Source organism: Mytilus galloprovincialis, chromosome 3 (genome assembly GCF_965363235.1).
Source record: "Mytilus galloprovincialis chromosome 3, xbMytGall1.hap1.1, whole genome shotgun sequence".
NCBI classification, from domain to species: Eukaryota; Metazoa; Mollusca; class Bivalvia; order Mytilida; family Mytilidae; genus Mytilus; species Mytilus galloprovincialis.
The window spans coordinates 94734447-94751433 of NC_134840.1; the positions used below are offsets into that span (position 1 = coordinate 94734447).

Consider the following 16987-nt stretch of genomic DNA (forward strand, 5'->3'; position numbering starts at 1 on the left):
TTTTTAAATTTATAAATGGCCGACATGAAATATGATAAAGAATTTAATCGAGAAAAATAAGGCACCGGTAACAAAACAATTTACTCAAAACAAATATTACAAGACATGAACCAAAGGCAACCACTGAACTACAGGCTTCAGCCTTGAGACAGGCATATAAAGATTGGAACAGTATTAAACGGGTCTGCTTGTTTTTATGTGAACCTGAAATATGACTGTGATACACTTATATTTCAAGTGAACAAAGGTTATTTATCTATACATATTTTTCTGTCATATATGCAGTTGGAGGACATTCAAGATTCCATTTTCACTTTGTCATTTCAAGGCTGTGTAAGGTCATTTGGTCTCTTGTGGAGAGTTGTTTCATTGGCAATCATACCACAGCTCTTAATTTTATTTGTGTCTATACTGGGAATTTTAATGTCTTGTAAGGCAATTGTTTTTCCATGAGGACCATGATATGAGATTGTGATATATTAATAGTGTTAAAAAACAAGATTGTGGTAAATTTTGTCCTGGGTTTTTGTTGAGCCTGAAACTTTTGTGGCAGAAAGTTGAAATTGGGATAGTGATCCAGCGGCAGTGATGTTTGCCAACTTTTTAAAAGCCTTAAATAAATGTTTTATAAGGTGGAAGACCTGGATGCTTATACTTTGTATAAAGATGCCTCATGTTACGAAGTTTCCGTCTGTCATATTTCCATTGATCTTGACCACATTTTCATTGTTCAGTGACTACTTGAAAAGAAAGTTTTTTTGTAATGTTAATTTCTCTCTTATTCTGAGTAACAGGATAACTATTTTTGGTAAGTGTGTACCTTGCAAGGTCCTCATGCCCATAAGCAGTTGTCACTTGACCTCGAACTCATTTAATGGATCAGTGAACAAGGTTAAGTTTTGGTGGTCAAGTCCATATCTCAGATAGTATAAGCAATAAATCTTGTATATTTGGTGTATGGAAGGAGTGTAAGGTGTACATGTTTGACTGGCAGGTGCTATCTGACCTTGACCTCATTTTCATGGTTCAGTGGTTATAGTTAAGTTTTTGTGTTTTGGTCAGTTTTTCTTATACTGAATGCAATATGTCTTCTATATTTGATGTATGGAATGATTGTAAGGTGTACATGTCTAGCTGGCAGGTGTCATCTGGCCTTGACCTCATTTTCATAGTTCAGTGTTCAAAGTTAAGTTTTTGAGTTGTGGTCTTTTTTTCTCATACTAAATGTGATAAAAAGTCAGTCTTGCAGGTTTTATTTGACCTTGATCTTCATTTTCACGGTCCATTGCTCAGTGTTAAGATTTTGTGTTTTGGTCTGTTTTTTCTTAAACTATAAGCAATAGGTCAACTACATTTGTTATTTGGAATTACTGTAAGCTGTATATGTCTGCCTGTCATGGTTCATCTGACCTTGACCTCATTTTCATGGTTCATTGGTCAATATTTAGTTTTCTTGGTTAAGTCTATATATTAGAGCAACATGTATAAGCATTAGGTCAACAATATGTTGTAGTGTTATACCACTGTCCCAGGTTAGGGGGAGGGTTGGAATGCCGCTAACATGTTTAACCCCGCCACATTATTTATGTATGTGCCTGTCCCAAGTCAGGAGCCTGTAATTCAGTGGTTGTCGTTTGTTTATGTGTTACATATTTGCTTTTCGTTCATATTTTTTTACATAAATAAGGGCATTAGTTTTCTCGTTTGAATTGTTTTACATTGTCTTATCGGGGCCTTTTATAGCTGACTATGCGGTATGGGCTTTGCTCATTGTTGAAGGCCGTATAGTGACCGATAGATATTGTCTATGTCATTTTGGTCTCTAGTGGACAGTTGTCTCATTGGCAATCATACCGCATCTTCTTTTTTATACATATTTAGTGTATTGAATGATTTTTAGGTGTAAATGTATTTCTTGTTTGGTTTATAGGACCTTGACCTCATTTTCCTCAATAACATAACATCAATAATTAGTAAAGAAGGCAAGACATTTCAGTGTGTGCACTCTTGTCCTTTTATTGTCATGAGAATACATGTACAGTATTGTAAAATGGGATAATCTATGATCACAGCAGTGTATTTTCATCATGTTAATTCCAATATTTACAAATGAACTATGATGCTAAAACAAATGGTGGCCTATAATTGCTTATATTCACTTCATTTGAAATCTGGTGGATAGTTGTCTCATTGACAATCATTCCGAATCTACATAATTTTCACTAACATAATTTAATAAACTAGATATAGATGGTAAAACAATATGCCCCTCCACATTTTGACATGTTGTCATTGGTGCATGAAAACAAAGTATGAACGGATTGGTGAGCAAATACTCAAAATTTCATATAGTCCCCTCTACAAAGAAGGGGAGATAATAATATGTGAATCAACAATGATTTGAGTGAGAAAAAAAAACACTTTTACTTCCTTTATTTATTATTCATGATGTTTAACCACACACTTTATACAAAAAAATTAAATAACAGCACTCTACCTGTTATTCAAACTATATCAATATTACTGTCTAACATACAAATGACAATATTCTCCCAACACTATTTCAATACACTGCTTAATATTGAATTATCCAATAACTTTATATTGGATTTCATCTATATCTAGAACTCCACATAGTTATGATTCTACAAATAACATTAACTGTCAGCTTTGAATCTAGTTTACACATATGAGCCAACTCAGCCAAGAGTACTGGCATAGTTTAGTATATTAAAACAAAATCTTCTCAATTTTGATCAACTATCCAGCCATTCTTTCATATAAATACACGTAGTTGGTGACACCGCTCCTCCTTCATAGCATTTGTCAAACACCTGCAAAAACAAAAAAAAATATTATTATTTTCAAATTACTTTCAAATCCCAATAAATTAAACCACCTGGATTAAACATATGTGACCTTAAAGAAGAACTTAAATTTTCAAAGTCCGCAAAAAAAACATAGATCTATAGTTATCAGCATGGGACTCAAAAATTGGAAAACAATTCAATCCGTCATGTAAGCTACTGTATAGCAAAAACTACCTAAGATGAAGTTTGTCTGCAGTATGTGCTAAAAAAACTACCTTAAACCCCTACCTAGTTGCACTATAGAAACTGAAATAGAAAAAATTGGAGACACATGTGAAAATATTTAGAAATAAGCTTTTGGCTGAAAGGTAAAAAAGTTTCAAATAGAGACTGTTGGAGTACAATTGGAGTTTCTTTAAATTAAATAATAAGTACAAATGTATCATTTATATAACATGCCACTACTAATAGATACTGACTATTGGACAGATTGAACACTGTCCTGTCAATACATGTACAGTGAAACCTGACTAAACTAAATCCTGTATAAACCGAAAACCTAACCTGTATAAACCAAACATGTTCGTAAGCACCGTTATATCAAATTATGTGCTTTGTGAACCTAATAAAACCGAACATCAACTAAAACTGAACAAAATCTTCAGTCCCAAAGAGGTTCGGTTTTAACATTTTTCACTGTAATAAGTTTGTTGGATAAAACTTACAGGACATGAACCACATGGCATTCTCATTAGTCCTGTAGTCTCCACCAATGGATTTATAGCTCTGTAAAGCTTAGATCTCCCAGAATCTCCTGACCCCCCTGCTGAGGCTACAATGGTACATTCCAATTTCCCATCAAATATCAGAGTATTCAAAATTGTTTCTATGTCCTCTTTGGTTAACTGAACCTGAAATAGAAAAAAAGTACTAATAAATAAACAAATTTTCACAGATCATTGCATATCCAGGAAGGCATTTGATTTTTATACTGCCATCTTTAACTTGACATGTTATAGTATACTGCATTTCATCTATCAATACACCTTATCATTATTTGGAAAACTGCACAGGTTGACTAAAGAATCTCCGCTGCTTGAACTAATGATATCATACAACTATCACTTCTCCATTGTGGGGTCAGATATTTTCAATTATGATGTCAAAAATTTATGAGAACCTTTGTGATGTCCAGTAATGGCGGACAAATAGCAATATGGTGTATTTCAAAACTAAATAACTAGTTTTGCTCAAACCAATTCTCATAACACCTCATCAAGATTGATTTTGAAAGTAAATGTTTCACATGCTGTACCATAACTATAGTATCTTTCAAAATATTCCATTTTATTCTGACAACAATTTGAATATGCACAAGTCTGTGGTTTCATGGGCTCTTGGTACAACTGTTTCTTTATTTTTTCAGCTTACACAGTCCTTTAGATTTATCTATTATAGGCCCAAAAAAATTGAAATATTAAACAGTTCTAGGTAAAACTACTCACCTTACTAATCCCTAACTCTGATATGAACTTCCAAATATCATGTAAAGGAGTAAATGAAGCGTTTCTTTGAGCCATTGGATCATTTTTGGTGTCTCGTGCAATGGCTGCCTGTAATACAATAAAATGCTACCATCTTTTTTCCAAAAACAATTCATGTAAATTTTCTAATATCTGATCATGCAAATGTTGTGTTACTCAATCTTTTGTTTTCTATGTTGTGTTATGTGTACTGTTATTTGTCTGTCTTTTTCTTTTTAAGGTGGTACCCAACACTTTCACTAAAATAAATTTGGCTCGTTTAATTTTCATAAAATTTGGTCAAAGTATTTACTTTGACACTTAAACAAAAATATTAAAATTTTTAAAAATTTGAACCAACCGTTTTGTCAGAAAAAATACACTGGTTATATAGCAATTTGACAAACACCAATTTTGATCATTGAGAAGCTTCATATTCCTTGTACAACACAACGTAATTAAAACGTAAAGCTGACTTTACAGAGTTATCTCCCTGTAGTGTTAGGTACTACCTTAAGCCATGGCTTTGTCAATTTATTTTCGACTTATAGAATTAAATGTCTCTTTGGTATCCTTTGTCTCTTTTAAAAAAAATATCTTGTTACATCATTTTGGTATTTGGAGCTGTTTTCAATAAAATATACATGGTATCTAACCCTAACCCTAAGGGAAAGCATTTTGAAAATAAGATTACTGTCTGTGGAGCCAATATTAATTTCTCTTACACTTTTACAGTACAAAAACACAAGCCATTGATGAGATTTCAATGTGCCTTCTTGGGTCTCATGTATGGTTTTTTTATTGAAGAGCTGTTATTCAATATTGTTCAATATATAAAATTATCATTTACTAGCATACGGAAACATTATGTGCTTTTAATGTGAAACATAGCACTACAGGGAAATAACTCTGTAAATATCAGCTGAACATTTTAATCACGTTCTCTTATTTAGGAAATATTAAGCTTTTTGATGATCAAATACGTGTTTGTCAAACTGCTATATATCCAATGAATGTTTTTCAATAAAGTGTGTGGTTCCAAGTTTTTGAAATTTTTGAAATTCTTATATATTTTGTCAAATTTTATGAAAATTAAACAAGCTAAATTAATTGTAGTGAAGGTGTCAAAGTCTAGTTACAGTAAAAACGTAATAGTTTGATCAATTGCTAAATTCAATAATGCTACAATATAAAGATTACATGTATCGCTGCTTGAACAGTCCATTGTTGTATTTTCAATTACCATTAATATAAACTACATGAGCAAACAGAATAAAAATATAAAAAAGAAGATGTGGTATGATTGCCAATGAGACAACTGTCCACAAGAGACCAAAATGACACAGTCATTAAGAACTATAGGTCACCGTACGGCCTTCAACAATGATCAAAGCCCATACCCAATAGTCAGCTATAAAAAGAATTAAAAGTCAACTTCATCACATTATATAAGTAAAATTTTCACTATGCTAATTTAAAAAAATTTGCAAGGTTCTGACAAATTCTGTTACAATATCTGACAAACTGTTATTCTTTAATCTTGATACATGGTGAATATATTACAAATACAGTACCTGGCCAAAAGTTTTCATCACCTTCATTTTTTTGCTATCTATTTATATAAAAACACATTTTTTCAAAAAATTGTTTTGAGGGCATTTATGGTTGGGTTTTGATCAACAAGGCCTTAAAAGACATAGAATTGTCTAAAGTATGTTTGTTTATTTGGTTATAGTTTTGTCCTCAGGTGTTTTTGTTTTCTCTTGATATAAACACATACACTAAATTTTTATAATTTAATTTAGTTGAATATATATCGAATTTTTGAACATAAAAAAATATTTTGTGTTTATCTTGTGAAAAAATAAAAATGATCCACAAAACAATATATAACCAAATAAACAAATAAACCTGTGACAATTCTGCTGAGATCAGAAAAGTACCAACACATGATTTGACAATTGTAATGGGTGATTTAAATGCAAAGGTTGGCAACGATAATACAGGAAATGAAAGAGTAATGGGTAAATATGGATGTGGGCAAATGAATGAAAATGGAGAACTTCTGGTTGACTTTTGTGGAATTAACAACTTAGTAATTGGTGGAACCATCTTCCCACATAAAGACATTCACAAGCTAACTTGGAACTCGCCAAATGGAAGAGACAAAAATCAAATAGACCACATTATGATCAACGGAAAATGGAAAAGATCCTTACAAGATGTCAGAGTAAAGAGAGGAGCTGACATTGCAAGTGATCACTTTCTAATAACAGCCAATATAAAGTTGAAACTTAAAAAGATGTCTTCACCAACAACCATTAAAAGAAAATTTGATATAAATAAATTGCAAGACACCAAAGTAAAACAAGAATTCAACCTGCAGATAAAGAACAGATTTCAGGTCCTAGAAGACACAATAGAAGAAACATCAGAACCAGCATCGATAAACAACAAATGGCTAAAAGTAGAAGACATATACAAAGAAACCAGTGAAAAAGTTCTTGGCTATAAAAGACAAATACATAAAGAATGGATTACACAAGGAACATGGAAATTGATTGATGAAAGAAAAGAAATAAACAACAAACTCTGTCAGACTTATTCAGAAAGAATAAAAGATAAGTTGAGGAAGGAATACTCAGAATGCAATAAGAAAGTGAAGAAAGCAACACGAAGTGACAAAAGAAAGTATACAGAAGACCTTGCAAAAGAAGCAGAAAATGCTGCATCCAACCAGAGAATGGGACAGGTTTACCAAGTTGTAAAACAGCTATGCAACAAGAAAACTAATAAGAGCATGCCAATTAAAGACAAACAAAACAACACATTATCATCCGAAAAAGAACAAAAGGAAAGATGGAAAGAACATTTTCAAGAAGTTCTCAATAGAAAAGAACCAGAAAATACAGTTAGCATCGATATCACAGAAACACCATTAGAATTAGATATAGATCTTTATGCGCCAACCAAACTAGAAATCCAGAGAGCACTAAAAAGTTTAAGGAATAGAAAGGCACCAGGCATTGACCAATTAAATGCTGAACTCTTTAAAGCTGATGTTAAGCAAACATCAGATATCCTTTACCCAGTTTTTAAAGAAATTTGGGAGAACAACATCATACCAGACAACTGGTCCGAAGGTGACATCATAAGGATACCAAAGAAAGGTGATCTTACTAATTGCAATAACTGGAGAGGTATCACTCTTCTCTCTATTCCTAGCAAAGTATTTTGCAAAATCCTAATTTCAAGAATTAAAACAGCATTAGACAGAACACTGCGACAAGAACAGGCAGGTTTTAGACAAGGACGAAGCTGTATTGACCACATATTTGTCCTCAGAAACATACTCGAACAATGTGCAGAATGGCAAAGAAAAATAATCATCAACTTTGTAGATTTTGAAAAGGCTTTTGACAGCTTACACAGACAGGGATTATGGACCATCTTAAAAAGCTATGGAATTCCTGAAAAAATAAAACAACTCATTAAAGCCTTCTACGACAACTTTAAATGCACTGTAGACTCTGACCAAGACACTAGTTTTTTGGTAAAATCTGGAGTGAGGCAAGGATGTGTGATGTCATCTCTCTTGTTTATCATTGCAGTCGACTGGGTGATGAAATCAACAATGTCAAATACCAACAACGGAATAAGGTGGACACTCACTTCAAACCTAGAGGATATAGACTATGCAGATGATCTAGCATTAGTATCCCATACTGAAAATCATATGAAAGAAAAAACGGAGAGATTAGAACAGAATGCCAGAATGATTGGTTTGAAAATCAACTCTAAGAAAACACAAATAATGACAGTAAACATGCTTAATACACCAGACATCAAAGTAAATGGAGAACAACTGGAATTGGTACAGTCCTTCACTTACCTAGGTAGTGTTGTAACATCAGAAGGTGGAGCTGAACAGGACATCAAAACTAGAATTGGCAAGGCAAGATCAGCCTTTCACAGACTAAGAAACATCTGGAAAACACCATCAATCAGAAAAAAGACCAAACTGAAAATCTATAACAGCTGTGTAACATCAGTTTTACTTTATGGAGCTGAATGCTGGAGAATGACCGAAAAAGACATTAACAGGTTATCCAGCTTTCATAACACCTGCCTACGTAGAATCATGAAGATATACTGGCCAAACAAGATAACAAATGAAGATCTTCATAAGAAAACAAAAAGCCAAGATATTGAAACCACTCTGCTACAGAAAAGATGGAGATGGCTTGGTCATGTCCTAAGAAAACCACAAGGAGATATGACCAAAGTTGCATTAAGATGGACACCAGAGGGAAAAAGGAAGAGAGGACGACCAAAAACAACATGGTGTAGAACAATAGAAACAGAGATGAAAGAGAGAGGTTACACCTGGGGAACTATTGAGAAAAAAGCAGAAAACAGAGAGGAGTGGCGGCAACTTGTCCTTGCCCTATGTGCCAAAAGGCATAACAAGGACTAAGTAAGTAAGTAATTCTGCTTTTATTGGTACCAAGTTGTTTAAAATCAGACAAAAAATGACCCCAAAATATTTTTTTGAAAAAAAATTAGTTTTATATACAATATATAGGAAAAAATCTTAAGTTACGAATACTTTTGGCCACACTCTGAATCTTAAACAAGTTCCACATTTCTAAATATCATTTATATATCTTGGTGAATATAGTTTTGACTATAACTTATTCTGTGTTTTTCTCATTTTTAAACAAGTACATACCTTTTGCTCTAAAAATTTGAAGCATTGTTGATTCAATACTTCTACAAATTCTGATTCAAAATCTTGATCACTATACCAAGCTCCTCCAGTGACAGACTGGGCTGGTTCTAAGTCATATAACATGTATACCTTCTTCTTTGAAGCCTGAATAGAATATACACATTATATAAGTAAGTTCTACTAGAATTATTACTGGTGAATTATAATTTTCTTATAGGACCTGCTGAATTATAATTTTCTTATAGGACCATTCTATAGAATCATATAGACAGACTAAATATAAAAAAGAAGATGTGGTATGATTGCCAATGAGACAACTATCCACAAAAGACCAAAATGACACAGACATTAACAACTACAGGTCACCGTAGACCTTCAACAATGAGCAAAGCCTATACCGCATAGTAAGCTATAAAATGCCCAGATAAGACAATGTAAAACAATTCTAACAAGAAAACTAACGGCCTTATTTATGTTAAAAAATGAACATAAAATAAAATCCATTTCTATTTTTGTATTACTAATCATTTCTATCAGAAGAAGTATGAAATGTGGATAGTTAATGCCTTAAACTACAAAAATGAATGAAAGAAAATTAAATGTAAAAAATATATATTTAAAAGGATGTTTTATATTTCTATGTTTTGAGTCAGTTGGTCTAAAATGTTATTCAAATTTGGAAATCTACCTAAAAGAATGTTTTGTTACTGTAAATACTTAGTATTCAAATATATTTTCATTGAACTAGTACACATTTTTATTTAGGGGCCAGCTGAGGCCAACCTCCAGGTGCAGGATTTTCTAGCTGAATGAAGACCCATTGGTGGCTTTGGAAGTTATCTGCTCTTTGGTAGGGTTGTTGTCTCATTGACATATTCCCCATTTCCATTTTCTACTTAATTTGAATAGATTTTCAGCATGAAATGCAAGTTTCTCAATTAAATTTTCTACCCTTTCTTGGGAATAACAATCTGCTTTACAAAGTCATTTTACTCTCACATGATTTGCACTGCAAGTCAACATTAAACCTAGAATTTATCTTAAAAACCTAATTAAGGTGGTACCCAACACTTTCACTAAAATTAATTTGGCTCGTTTAATTTTCATAAAATTTTGACAAAGTATTTACTTTGAGACTTTAATAAAAATATTGCAATTTAAATTTTTTTGAACCAACCGTTTTGTCAGAAAAAATACACTGGTTATATAGCAATTTGACAAACACCAATTTTGATCATTGAGAAGCTTAATGTTCCTTTTACAACACAATGTAATTAAAACGTTTAGCTGACTTTACAGAGTTATCTCCCTGTAGTGTTAGGTACCACCTTAACAAAATACATACTTACCGCTACAGATTTAACTGCTTTAATCAATTTTTTACTTTCCAAATTCTTCAATATTTTGTTGACTTGAGTCAGTAATAAGTTGGATTTATATCTAATATCTCTTATCCAGATCCCTACAACATTGGAATGATATAAAGTTAGTGATTGTTGACTTGAGTCAGTAATAAGTTGGATTTATATCTAATATCTCTTATCCAGATTCCTAAAACAAATGAATGATACAAAGTAACACTTAGACAGGCTTACTTAATGATGGTCTGGATGGGTCACAATACTTTTTCATGATATTTATCAATTCAACAACATGATTTTTCTTAATTAAAAACATTACATAATGTTTTTGTCAAGACCTTAGAGTGAAATGATGTATCAAAAAAATGACACTGTCACAAAAATTACAACTAAGTGCTTGTATCACATAAGAATATATATGGTGTCTAAATATGCAAATAGTATGAATATTATGTACACATAGTGTGCCCATATGAAGTGCATAGTTAAATAAAATAAACATGTTGTACCTTTATTGTTAGCTTCTTTAATGATTTGATATACTACTTTCTCTTGGTGATCTCCTCCTTTGGCTTGGCTACAATAAATAAGTCAAAATGTGTTATACTCTTTATACACTTTATGGTCTTGTATAAATAGACAAGAATTTTTCAACTTTATGATTTAGGCCTTAATTATAAAATTCAAAATTATCTAATATAAATTCAACAAAATGTAACTTGAGGAAGACTTAAAAGTAACGATTTATAAATTCCAATGGAGATTTGCATTGAAAAGGGAGATAACTCTTTTCACTATAACAATCAACTGTAAAAGTGTTTTCATATCTTTTATCAAGCTTCAACCTAGATTTGGTAATTCATTAGTTGACCATCTATTTCAGGGGCGTAGCTAGGTTCCAGATCAACTTTAGGCACAAATTGGCAGGGGGTCTGTGGGCCGTTCAAGGCGGAGCCATGGTAGGGGTTTCAGGAACGGTTTTCAGCTTTTAGTTGCATAATTTTGTGTACAAAAATATCATATTTACTGGTTTTTATCATGATAATATTCATGAAGAAAAGTTCGAAGAATTATGAATAATATTACATTAACACCTGAATTAACGTAACTTGTACAAACAAAAATCTGAAAAAACCCAAATATTTACAATATGCCCACTGTAGATCAGATTAGTTTTAGATTAAGGCCCACAGAGGGTCAAAGAAAAAGATTTTCAACTTTTTTGAACGAATCTTTTAACTCAAATTTGGGCAAAAATTGGTTAAACAAATTTAATATTTCTGAACTTTTAGGAATAACTTTTAGTCTAGATACAGTTTTATACACAAAGACAATGATACATTTACTCAAAGTCAAGTGGACGTTTTTTTTCTGCCGATAAAATCAGTTATACTCGCATCAACATTGAGCTAGGTGTCAGTGGATATGAAAAAGAGATAGATTTGAAAGTCGCTCGTCTCCCATTGTCGATCTCAGGTATGATTTGACGCGTCTCATATCGCGCTGAAGGATCTTTCACTAGTTGCCGATGAAACAGGCATTGTCAATAAAATCCAAATAATCCTATACACTGAAGGGTACAGATCGGTGTTTGTTACGTTAAGGACACCAAAAAGTCTATCTGTTCTGTTGTCTTAATACGCCAACAGACTTTCCATCATGCTATCTCATCATGGCTTCAAATTGTTTTTTCACCTAAATCCGAACGGTACAAGTTGTAAATTTTGTCTGCTATTTCTGGAGTCAAGTTCCCTAATTTGGCAATAATATGGATTAGAATTAAATTGTTTATTTTTTTTATTATTTTTTTCCAAAAGGGGTATAATCGGCAAATTTATGTATAGGCATGTGCCTAGTCGAGCCTTAGGTAGCTACGCCCCTGTATTTAATTTTTCAACATGTCAAGGTAAAGAATCTCAAATTTGATAAAAACAATATATTCAGCATATATTTTTCATTTTGTGGTTTAAAGCTTCTTTAAACAAGGTAGATGCTGAACAAATATAATTTACAGATATAAGCAATTCTATAATTTTCAAATTACTTTTTCAAAATGGTCACAAAGCCAAAATTTGTAATTTCTTCAATGAAAAATGTCCAAAAAGAGTAAAAATACCCATAATACTTCGGTTTTGTACATTTCATGAGTGGAAGATGATATAATATAGTCAAATAAGAACTTATTACCCCATTACAATATCATACTTTACATGAATTTTGAGAAAATCAACCCAAAAACTGACAAAAAAAGACTCATCTTCCCTTTCCAATGTTATCTTCCATAGGAAATTAAAATTTCTGATTTTGAGTTTTCCTCAAGTCAGATTTTATGGGAATTTTTTTCTGTATATAATTGTAAACCTTAGCTTGACTGGACTAACAGTGGAAAATCTATTAATAACATTTTTCTATTAGTACCATACCTTGCAGCATCAGCATCCTTCAGTTTGTAGATCAATTTGTTCCCACTTCTCAGTAAGTCTATTTTACCCTGCAAGAAAAATGAAATTGTTTTATTTTGTACAGATAGCCAACACCTTACAAATATATAAATTTATCTGATATCTGATTGTTTAGGCAGATTATGTAAAAATAACTTTTACTGTCCCAAGTCAGATGTCTGCAGTTTAGTGGTTGCAGTATATATGTCGTTACTTCATGCTTGTCATTTTTGTTTTTTCGTAAATTGTCTTGTTATAAATAAGGGCCAAGTTTTAACAAAGGAATGTTTCATCTTTTCCATGTCTGGGAAATTTTTTTAGCTGACTATACTCATTGGTGACCTTGTGCTGGTTTTTGCTCTCTGATTAGGTTGTTGTCTCCTTGACACATTCCCCATTTTGATTCTCAATATAATAAAATTATAAAAGCTTCCATTCTCAATTTTATTTCATAAAATGAAAAAGAAAAAAAAAATTGAAATGATGTGACATTTTACATTATAAAATCAGCTGCTGAACTGGTTAATAGATTTCAAACAGCAACCACAGAAAAGTCTTAGTCTTTTTAAACAATTAATATGCTAATGTTTGATTTAAAGTTGGAGTATATATCATGTATATCTTAGGCTTATAATGTCTGTCAGTCATTGAAAGTTGCAACACTATCACAACACTATTACTTGAATAACTTACTGTTGACAATAGTTTATTTATACAAGTAACACGCTGTTGTGGACTACATAATGGTAAATCTTTCATAATTATAGCATCAGTTATTCCATCTGGCTGTTCTTGACATAATTCTATAATCCTAAATAAAAAATAAAAGTCAGTTAATACTAATTAAGTACCAGAATAAAACTATATCAGATGTAGAGAATTACCAAAAGTTTTGTTAAAAAGGAATTCATGCTGCTCTTGATTTAATTTTTAGTGTTTTACGTTGTGCTTGTTTATTTTTCTAATGTCTGTGTTGTTTATATTGGTAACTGACTTGTGTATCCCTTGTTAAAAACAAATTTGTCGGAAAATTTAGTAATGATTTCTGGTTAAATATAAGTCAACTACCATGACTATTATCAGGTATTGTGGGATATCTAATCACTTGAAATATCTTATCATCATGATCATAGAAGTAACAGGACTGGTGGTACATTCACTACATGTCACAAGATCTGATAACCCTTTTGCAGCACCTAAGTCCCTTCTTGATCTGGTCTGCTGCATGTTGCTCAGTCTTTAGTTTTAGATGTAGTATTTGATATGAAAAGTGACAAATCCACTTTGTATTGTTAATATACACATGACAAATATCTGTTATAATGTATTTGTAAATTTGAGATATTTGTTATTTTACTCTGACAATAAAAGTTTAATTTAGCTTCCTAAATTTGATATGAGTGTCTTGTAATCATATTCATTGTAAACAACACATGCAATATGGCCGATATAATTATTCTAGAGTAGATAACTATTATCTATATGTAATTTCTAATAATGAATTTAATGAAATATAAAAAAAAGTTATAATCTTAATTAAGAAAATTTACAACAGTGTAACATGCTCAAGCTTGACATACCGTATTTGGGCATGTATAGTCAGAGGGTGTGGACTATACACAACTATAGATGGTTTTCGAAATTTATAATTTTTTTATTTTTTTTTAAATTTCGTTTTTTTCTGATTTAATAATGTATATTGGAGACGTTTATAAAAGTTATTTCATTTAATTCTTATTCTTTTATTCTTTTTTAACTGTTCTCTTCAAAATTGATCGTTTAAATTAATAGTGTGACATCCTGCATAGGTAATCAATTATACAGTTTGGACATACATAGACAGATGATGTTAAAAGGGATCTTTTGATTAATAACTACTTTATAAAATTATTAAATATTAATTACCTGATGTAAAGCTCATCATTCATTATTTTTCATGAAATGAATAAAACAAAATTTATTTTTTTTAAAATACATTGAGAATAGGTCCATTTCAATGACAGTGAACTAGACTTTTATAAAAAAAAAAAAAAAAATTCTCGAAGAGGGGATGCAGACTATACATAAATGCATACCTTACACGGCCATATACGGTACTTTAACATTTCACTTGAATAAAAACAAAAAATGTATGATCCCCTTAGTACATTGTTATTATTTGAGTACGACTACAATATTGGTAAAATTATCAGGTAATATCTATCAGTTCTCTGGTTCATTGGAAATTGTGGTGCCAGGAAAAGACTATCTTAAAACAAAAGTATTTGTATAGATCTGATTACACCAAAAGAGTGCCTATAATTTTCTGCACAGTTGTTAAAATGATTGAAAAAAGTTTAAAAAAAAACAGACTTTCAATATCTATTAATGAAGAACCAACTACTCATCATGAAGTTCCTGCTTCACATACTTTATGAATTGTGTCATAGTTCAGAAATAAGATGTGTGTCTATGGCTGGGGGTTGTAACTTGTAATGGGGTACCTTCATGATCAATAACCGTAAAAATTCTTAACAAATGACCTTCAGGATGTATTCCTCTGACTTTTCAGTCTCGTTCAGTCTCGTTGAAATCTCGTTCTTGAATTATTTCCAAAACATATGTGATACAAGGGGAAAATATCAATGAATTTTAAAAATATTATAATCAAACATAACTCTGTGAAAAAAGTGTGTATTTACAATGAATGGTTTTTGAGTAATCCAGTTTTCAAATTTTACAACCAATCAAGTCAGTATTTTTAGCCAAAATTTTGAGAAAATGGGTTAGGGATACAAAAAATGATTTTACAAGAATCATGTACATCCCATAATATTTTGGTGTTTTCAAATTTCTGAAATATGTATTTTTCAATCATTTATAACAAAAAAGTTGAAATAATATGCATTTTGTTCTTAAAACTAAGAAACATCACAAAAATACAAAATAGACAGAAATTTAACACAAAAAAGCATCAAAATATGATAAAACTTTCTTATATTAACACCTACCTATAGTTTTTCAAGTAAAATTTATTCAGATTGGTCCACTTCATCTTTAAAGAAAGTATGAAAAAAAGTTTAATTTTGGAGCTGTGATTTTTTTCACGATAATAGCCCATAAAAATCTAAACACAATGAATTTGATGCTAACTGTATCCAAAAATTACTGTTTGAAGTGTGACGGGATTGCTTCCCTTAGAAAACTTAGTAGATACTTAGTCAGCCATAAGCAGTTGAGCTAGGGAAGTACTTCTTTAGCTCAGTCGGTTAACACGCTGGCTAGTAACACAGAGGTCCCGGGTTCGAGTCCCGGTGGAGACAAGAAATTTTGTAATGAAATTCATGCTCTCCTGTTACATTGGCGCCCAACAATAAAAACCCACGGTTAGAAGAAATACCTAGTCAGGTAAAAAATAAATATGAAAAAGATGAAGACATCATCATTATAGAGTATAATGACTCTTGAGGTGGGGGAAGTGTGACGGGATTGCTTCCCTTAGAAAACTTATTCGATACTTAGTCAACCATAAGTGGTTGAGCTAGGGAAGTACTTCTTTAGCTCAGTCGGTTAACGCGCTGGCTAGTAACACGTCCAGGGTTTGAGTCCCGTTGGAGACGAGCAATTTTGTAATGAAATTCATGCTCTAGGGTTACAGAAGCCTGACGTTAAAGGGCATTACTACCCTCATGGTTATACTATGATCTATGCAAGGATTTGTATAGTAAGATCTGACTATACAAATCCTTGGTCTATGCAACTTTCAACTTTAATGCAAGCTTATAAAAAGTTTTAAACTGATTTCATTTTAAAGATTTTAGGCAAAATTTAACCTGTTTTCAAAATCCAAAGTTTCAGCCGGTTCTTCCTTCACACCCACAGCTGATGCCATAATTTGGTCCTTTATTTATGTACGAAAATCAAAAATAATAAGTCGAAAGGCATGTGGACAAAGTGAAAGTACAAACAGGAAGTTATGTGTAATTCCAGACTCGCACGCAATAATTCTAACTAATATTGTTTAAACTTTTAATAAAATGGAAATTTGTCAATAAAAACAATCGAATGAAGGTATAAATATTCATTTCATTATTACAATTATTACTTTTAATTTTTTTAAAAGAAGCCATGCGTAAAAATT

At 31.7% G+C, this 16987-nt stretch overlaps 1 protein-coding gene across 1 annotated transcript; it reads right to left on the bottom strand.

Annotated features, from left to right (window-relative positions):
* Nucleotides 1-2421: 2421 nt before the first annotated feature.
* Nucleotides 2422-16834, bottom strand: LOC143069440 (DNA-directed RNA polymerase III subunit RPC6-like). Its single transcript, XM_076244074.1, has 9 exons — nucleotides 16680-16834; nucleotides 13561-13678; nucleotides 12850-12917; nucleotides 10936-11003; nucleotides 10415-10527; nucleotides 9066-9209; nucleotides 4316-4423; nucleotides 3536-3721; nucleotides 2422-2834 (listed from the first exon to the last, which is right to left on the bottom strand). The coding sequence occupies exons 1-9, from the start codon at nucleotides 16736-16738 to the stop codon at nucleotides 2757-2759; spliced, it is 942 nt and encodes a 313-aa protein (XP_076100189.1). The 5' UTR covers nucleotides 16739-16834; the 3' UTR covers nucleotides 2422-2756.
* Between the last annotated feature and the right edge of the window lie 153 nt (nucleotides 16835-16987).